Raw genomic sequence first — 8,683 nt, forward strand, 5'->3', positions numbered from 1 at the left:
GCTACTACCTCGTACACACAGAATGTAAAAACTCTTATTTGCAATTTAATGTATTTAACACATAGGAACCACCTTAACCCTAGAGTAACCCTTCATATCTGAACAGTGGATAATTTCTACTCTTTGATATATTTTATAGAAACATATAAACATAGAATGTGACAGCAGATAAAAACCATTCGGCCCATCTAGTCTGCCCAATTTTTATATATGAACTCTTTAGAGTACATATGACACCAGGTATTCACATGAATAAAATCTATTTATGGTGACGTTCTTGCCAAGTTCAGTCTATTAAGTAAGAAGAAACAGGATGCTAGTTGGAACAATTCTCAGGTCAATGGGCATGGGCAACAAGATCTGAGTTTACAAAGTACTCATTGAGGTTACTTTGTCAGTTTAAAATGTGGTCTCATCAATTCTCAATTTTGCAAACCAGGAGAAAAGTGAAAGCACTGGAATGAACCTATTTGGTGGACATATTCATCCACCGTATGGAAGCAGGCTGACTGCAGAAAATTTCCCATTCTTCTAACCCATTGGAACTCTGCAAGCTTCAACTAGAGGCCAGTTATAAGTGGAATTCTATGCCACAGTTTTGTTTTCCCTTCAGGTACAATTAAGGTTCTAATCAATTAAAACTTGATTTTTCCAAGTTACGTCTAAGCAGGCAGGCAACAAGTGTGACTGAATAGAACACGTTACTGCACTCCTTCATGTCCATTCCATTTTTTTGGAACAACCATGATACCACAGAAGATTGTCTGGGATGCTACATCTGGCTTAAGGCTTTGAGGATGCTTATTTTTGTAGAAACAAGGAGTTTATATTCATCAGATTTATTTAGGAAAACTTTCCAATTCCCTTTAAGTCTCATTGTTTCTTTGGGAGTTTGCTTAAAACAGTTGAAGGAAACTATCCTGTGCTGTAGTTAATGTCCTGGATAATATCTGGTTTTACATGTAAAACAATTGGGCCTAGTATATGGAGGTCAGTGCTTGTATGCTAAAAAAGATGCCACCATGGAATTCTGAAGTCTGTCTGATAGAAGGCTCTTGGTAACAGAAGATCTGGCATATGTGGAGATATTTGGAGATATATAGAAATATCAATATATGGAGATACAGCATACCTACAATAAAGGAACATAAACTATCTAATGTAGCGTGTATTAATATAAAATAACAAACTGCAGTCACAGTTGTGATATGCAGTCACCCTGAGCCTGAGGAACCTACATCTTGCTCTGGTGAAGATCCACTCCCACGAGAAGTCACATATCTCTTGAGAACCTGATGGAATCAAAGCAGGATATATAATAAATTTTCACCAGAGCAGTCATGAAACTATCACTATGTCCAGAGTGTGATCATCTAAAAGCAATATCTACACAAGGAGAACAATGTCCCTAGTTATTTTTAGCCATGGGGACCTTATCTAAACATATCCTATTTCGACTATAGGAACTATGATACTTGAGCAGTTATTCTTCCCTAGTAGGTGGAATGATACATTTCCTTTTGTCTCACATTTATATTTCCAAGAAAATGGGAAGGGGATGTTATCTTGGAAGTTATTAGGTTTTTTTTTTTTAATGACTCCCTACCATAACAGTTATTCATAATTTTAGACTTTATCAGCAGTTAGACATGGATGCTAAAGTTAAAACAGTTGTCCGGTTTTACTTTTTTACTTATTGTTATGCAATTTGCTTCGCTTTAAGATTGCATATTACCCAGATATCATTCATTAATTTATTTTTATTTATTTTTTTTGTAACAACTGTGATGGGAATATATCAGAGAAATTTTATGTGCCTAGTTGTCTAGAAACTTATAATATTTTTCTCATTAGGCAGACCAAATATGCATAGTTGTCATTCCGCTGTTGCCTACTTTAGTTATATTGACAGTATAACCCATACATGTCATCAGCTCAGTTAAGGAACAATAATTCTGATCCAACCGTATAAATGATGCATACTTAGCCATGTCATGAATACTTAACCATGCCAGACACTCAGAAATAAACATTTACAATGAGATTAAACCACAAGTGAGATCATTTTAACAACAGCATACTGTAACTAGAACATTTCTAGAGTAAGAACAAATCTTTAAAATTCAATATAGAACACGTGAGAATACTGAGTACAGTCAAGAACTCAAATATCTTGTTTTTTGGTGGGTCGGGCTCAGTTCTCCAGCTAGTTTAACCTCTTAAGGACCAAACTTCTGGAATAAAAGGGAATCATTACGTCAGACATGTCATGTGTCCTTAAGGGGTTAAGCTCAACTTATGCAATTATTTATTGATAAAATATTTTACCAGGAAAGATACATTGAGATTTCTCTCGTTTTCAAGTATTTCCTGGGTCCACAAATCATTGCATTGTTACAGTTAGTGTACAATAAAATACAAATACAATATTAATATACAATATATACAAAATGTAACATAGAACAGGTAGGATTATAATTATAAAGAGAACCTAAGCCATTTTCATATCAGACCAATACCACTCAGAAAGGCCGTCCAAATCAGACACACTCTAGACATTTGCAAACAAACACAGAACTTCAGACAAATTGCATTTCAGGCACACCTCAATGACTAAACCTAACCAAGTCAAAACAATTGTCTGGAGTTGTTTACCTTTTATGCAAAGTTAACCATTTAACTTTTTTTATAAGAATTGCACTTTTTTTTTTTTTTTTTTTTTTTTTTTTTTTTTAAATTCTTTATTTTTGTTGTGCATGGTATAACAACAGGCTTGTTTAGCCACAATAGCAGTCACAAGCAGTAATGAATGAACAGGTAAGACATAACGTGGCATATGAGTGTACAGCACAATTTTAGTTTTGTAAGAGAAAAAACATAAGAAACAAGCTATTCCGGTACCTATGCCTATCTGAGTAGGCTGTTATATGAAAAGTGTTAAACAATGCATTAGCTTAGGTACGCATTATGTAGTTACATTGCGAGGTCGTAGCAGAAGGATGCCTAAGGTGGACGGTATTATGCGTGTTAACAAGATTAGGCTCAGGCTTAAAAGAGAAAACAAATAAAATAAAAATAAATAACTGTTGAACTAAGTTTGCGAACTAAACAGTTAATGGAAAGCAGGATACAAGTCAAGTGTTACGATTCACACGTGAGTAAGGCAGGCAATATACTTTGATCTAAACATAAATATCCCTGCATGCGAGATTCACTAAACTGGTTTACAAGCGGTACACGTTTGTTACATAAGGGGAGCAAATTAAGAGAAACAATTAGGCCTACATGACTGACTAAACACACTTAACAGTAAATTTGTTTAGGCTATCTTGACACAATTTACTGTGCTTAGTTCTAATGCTATATATGTTAAGTGAAAGAGTGATAATCTGCTTTGTCCCTTTGGTATCATTCTAACAGGTTAATACAAGACGGGTGCTCAGTTAGGGTTAAACAGGCTGAACGGTGAATTGTAAGATTATAAAGTTACAGGCTTTTGTACACAGGTGAGACATTCTACTCTAGACTTGCTTATATAATAGGGTTAGCTTGCAGGCAAACCTGCAGTTTATCAAATGTGTAGTTCTCCTGGCATATGTGTTGTCAAAGAATGTAAGGAGCCTGGTAGGACAGTCCGCTGGTGCCTAGCCGACGCCCAATCTAGAGGCCTTAACTTGGGCCTCGGGATGGACGCCTGTGGTCATGGATGCTGCAGGTACTCCTCCATTGCCTCCCAGTCCTGTGTGAATGCCTTGGGTGGGGGGGACATATGCCTTGTGGTGTGACAGTGTCTCCGCTCCCCTTGCTGATTGGCGAGTGTGAGGTTCAGTGTGTCCCTTTGTTGTATAGGTGTAGCTCTTCAGAGTGCTGGTTGCAGCTGTGGATCGCTGCAATGGGGTGGAGTGCTGACAGGCCTTCTGGCCTTCGCCTGGTGTAGGCCGGGTGCAGGTACCTCGAGTGCGCCAGTTTAGCTTGTGGGGCGGCAGGCAGAGTTTGGTGGCTCTCTGAGCTTGTCTGGAATCAGGCTTGCAGTAACGGGTGCTCGGTCTGCTGCCTTTAAGTCTGGGTAGAGCTCTCACGACCTTCTGCTGCTTTGTGTCAATCGGTGGCGTTGCCTTGCGTTTCAACGGAGGTGCCTTTGTGTGAGTAGTGGCGGACCGTCGAGGGACCGCTGCGGCTGCATGATTTTGTGCCAGCATAGCCTCCCACCGTGTCCAGAAGAGGTCAAATGCCGCTGCTATACGATCCTCCTGATGGCTCACGTTAGGTATCCGCGCTGAGAGAGGTTGGGCGGGTGGGGGCATTGAGGCTCGGTCTGCGTCCGCCATCTTGGCCTCTGGGTAAGTGCTGTTTGCAATCCCGATAGCTTGTGGGGTTCCGTAGCCCTGTGGAGTCTGGACCGGGATAACCCCCGCCGGTCCATGGGGGGGGGGACAGGGGCGCTTAGTCGTCGAGGTGGCTAGCCGCGGCGGTGGGAGGGCGGCCGTCCCTCCCGCGCTCGCCATGTGGGTAGGCCTCAATTGCTTGTTCGGCGAAAGTAGGTCATAGCATCGTGTGAGGGGTAACATTCTGTTCCGCTTGTAGTCCCTTCACGGTTGGTGACTGTTGTGGCCCGATTAGTGGCTTTTTGAGCTGAATATTTGCGATAGAGTGCAGCTTATTGCAGGAGCTTGTGAGGTTCACGTCCTCCCTGCTCAGCAGTCAGGCCCCGCCCCCAAGAATTGCACTTTTAGGAGGAATCAGATGGGAGGAGTAAGGTGCAAATTGTGTGGGTTCTCTCTGTAATGGTACAAGTTGGGCTAAATGAGATTGGAAACAAAGTGGGGACCCACCAAAGGGCAATCTATTTGACTTGCCCAGTTTCCATTATTCTCTTGCCTACCATAATAAGAAAATGACAGACTTTATATCCTTTCTGGCTACTTTCATATCAAATACACCTTTTTGTCTTTCTTTAATTTAACTGCTTTCCTTTTCTTATTTCTCTATGTCTTATTAGCATCCAGGCTATATAAACAAAGATGCTCAAGTATCACCACATAATTGTTTTAATTGGTGGGAAAGTAGATTAGGGGACTTAATGTGTTTTTGAGACAGAATGTTACAGTAACGTCTTTGTTTGTTCATGCATATTTTATAAGCATATTTTTTTCTTTATTAATTTCATTTCTCTCGGCTGTTATCTCTTCCATTTAGTTGTCTTCCTTCATTTCTTACTTTTTTTTCTTTAGAACAATAGATCACTGTGGTAATACAATAAATATAACTTCTACTAAATGCTATGGTACCCACTAAGTCCCCATGTTCATTTTGCTGTTTTCTATATTAAAACCACATTACAATGGAAAATAAATGACAACAAGAGATTAATTATAGGATACATAAGACTGAAATAAACAACAGTGGTTTCAAAATAAGTAAACACTGTAATAAGAGCTTCATGGGTACTTTGAGTATTGGGATTAAGGTAAAAATACTGTTATCCTAAGATTTGCAAAGACTAGTAAAACAAAAAGAAGACAATATATTCAGTGCTTACGCAAATGTTACTTTGATTGATATTATCCTGACAAGTTCATGTTAACATTTCTTCTATCTATCTATCTATCTATCTATCTATCTATCTATCTATCATCTCACTCTCACTATCTATCTATCTATCTATCTATCTCTCTATCTATCGTTATCTATCTATCCATCCAATCCATACATCCATACAGCCAGCCATTTATCTATCTATCTATCTATCTATCTATCTATCTATCTATCTATCTATCTATCTATCATCTCACTCTCACTATCTATCTATCTATCTATCTATCTCTCTATCTATCGTTATCTATCTATCCATCCAATCCATACATCCATACAGCCAGCCATTTATCTATCTATCTATCTATCTATCTATCTATCTATCTAATTCTATCTATCTCTATTTCTCTATCTATCTATCTATTTATCTATCTATCTATCTATCTATCTACCCATCTATCTATCTATCTATCTACATATCTATCTATCCATACAGCCAGCCATTTATTCATTCCTGTCTTTCTATAGCAATCTGTTTATGTATCTGATGTTATCTATGAGCTTGACAAAGACCTCGTAGCAGGTTGAAACGTTGCTGCTCTGTCACTCTTTTGACCTAATAAATCTTGCAATGGTTTGAACACCTTGAGTGCCTGGAGAACCTTTTCCTCTTTGCCTCTGGTTTTATCCATATTTCTATATACATGTGTCTGTTTGTGTATCTTAGCTGCCTTTCAGTATCTGTAATCACTGTATCGTGCACTGTCTATCAATACCATTAGTCCTAGGGCAACACCAGTACATATATCTAATTGAGATTGATGAGAGCCCGATAGATCCTGTTCACTTGAGGGCAGCTTCCCATTATGCTAGAGATGGGACTACCTCTTCTTGTATGACAGTATGGGAGAGAGACTGAATTAGTTTAAGTGTCTACAGAATGGCTGCTGCCTGGTAGTGTAACGTGTATCAATTCCCAGGAGTTAGCAACACGTGTGTCCCAGTGATGCACTAAAAAAAAAAAAGCAGATTTGTGTTTGTGTGTGTATATGCTTGTATGTGTTTGTGTATTGCATAAAACAGCAGCTGGAATAGCAGGAAATATATATATATATATATATATATAATAATTGAAATAAAAAAATTAATGTAACATAAAATATTCACAACACTAAAGTATGTATTAGGGTAATATAATGCTGAGAGATCTGGAGAAATACAAAATAACTTTTGGTCTTGTGGGTTAGGATTTTGATGGCATTATTTTCCAATTGTACATATTTCCCAATTATCGGTTGTCTGCTTGGCTATTGTATCGTTTTATATATATATATATATATATATATATATATATATATATATATATATATATATATGTGTGTGTGTGTATATTTACAAAAATCTATTTCTTTTTTCTAGGGTCATCAGAAAGAAATACACTACAGAATTATGAAAGAAGACGTAAATGAGAACTTCCTTATGCTATCCGTTAAACTTCATTCATTGAAAATGAAGATGAAGTGTATTATATAATACCCAGTGTAAAATGAATACTTATTTATTTTAAGATCTATTGTTTTAGCTTGTACATTCAATAAATTTATTATTTTTAATAGTGTGGCAATGATATTTGCTATCTAAATGTGCTGTGATTTCCCCATTCTTACTCTTTACAAACTACTGGAAGACTACTGGAAGAGGCAAAAATACATCAGTGATCTAAGTGAAGAGACCCATTCGCCAATTCTAAAATTCCCCCAAAAATATTGTTTCATTATATTCATTTCCAAAGCAGTGAACAATCAGCGTCAAGTTCAGTGAGACAAATCGTTTCCTAGTTTTGAAAAAAAAAAATGGTGTAATTTTGTCTTCAATTACAAATCAGTATCATTGCAGCATGTTCTTATTTTCAAATGTGAATCAAAAGTCTTCATTTCACAGTCTAGATTTTTTCTGATAGTGGCACTTTGAATAAAAAAACTTGAGATTTTGCAACATTTCTCTGTGTCAGTAGTATATTCATTTCATGTAACCTGGTTTCTTCATGCATGGTGTGATAAGAGTCGATGCAGGAATGAAAAAGGAGGGCATTGGTTTATGAAAATCAATGAAGATCAACCTTGGACCTGCATGTGTTGCTGGAGAACATTTTCCATCATTTCTTGTCAGTCAATAGCTGTCAACACCTGGAAGGCCAAAGTTGGAAACTCATGGTTTACAAAAGGTGTTTCTTTGTAGTACATATTTATTGGGTTTAACATACAGGACTACAACTTCCTTTGGCATTAGCTATAGGTTCTCTGGCGGCATTGAAACATTTTCCCTGGCCCCTCATTGAACATTTATCTTTCATGATCACTCCAAAATATGAAATATATTTTTCATGTTGGTATTGCACCACAGTGTTTAATCCTTTAATGAAAGTTATAAAACCAAACATACAGAGTTTTTAACTGTGCAGGAAATAGAAACGGGCCCTTCAAATTGTTATTGATGCTATATAATCAATATGCAATGAAAGAACTTAAAAGCAGCTAGTAATATTTAACAAATATTTTTAAAAAAAACCATACAAAACAAGTTTAGTAATTATCAATAAATGGTATAGGTACTGTTAAAGTTTATAGTAGGAAATAGACAAGTAAAAAAAAAACAGTCAAACTTAGACTGTCCAATTTTTTGCCGATCGGCTGGTCATCTGAATTCTATCACTGAATCAGAAAGTAAATTAAATGTACAATGTATGAGCTTTTTGATTCCAAGTTCTTGCCATGGCACCAAGAAATAAGATGATGAATAGGAAAAAAAGTTTATTGATTATTTGGGGAACAGCCACTAAATGTTGATTTTATTCACAGATCAGAGATTCACAGATGAGATGTGACAAAGAGAAAGGAAAAAAGAAAGGAGGAGCCGTAAATAAAAATTAAATCTATATTTATATATTATATATTTAAAATATATAATATGAATTTGAAATGTAAACATCTGGATTTTATTTCTGCTCTTACTTTTTTTTCTCTCTCTATTGGTTGCTTCTTCTCACTTGATCTGTGAACTAAAGGGTAGGAAAATGCACATATCAGTGAACTGCAAAATATTTGCATAGTGTTTATATTATGTATATATTTGTAGTACACTGATTGGTACA

General features: G+C 36.7%; 1 protein-coding gene across 2 annotated transcripts in view; it reads left to right on the forward strand.

The window, feature by feature from the left end:
* The window catches only part of LOC134608109 (tachykinin-like peptide), a 32,485-nt gene extending 24,956 nt beyond the window's left edge, over positions 1 to 7,529 (forward strand). For both annotated transcript variants that reach the window (XM_063450748.1, XM_063450749.1), the window contains one exon: positions 6,952 to 7,529. In XM_063450748.1, coding sequence (XP_063306818.1) covers positions 6,952 to 7,001 — 50 coding nt within the window. In that variant the 3' untranslated portion in view covers positions 7,002 to 7,529. The remainder of the gene's footprint in view (positions 1 to 6,951) is intronic.
* Positions 7,530 to 8,683: the final 1,154 nt, after the last annotated feature.

Source organism: Pelobates fuscus, chromosome 4 (assembly GCF_036172605.1).
Source record: "Pelobates fuscus isolate aPelFus1 chromosome 4, aPelFus1.pri, whole genome shotgun sequence".
Lineage (NCBI taxonomy): Eukaryota > Metazoa > Chordata > Amphibia > Anura > Pelobatidae > Pelobates > Pelobates fuscus.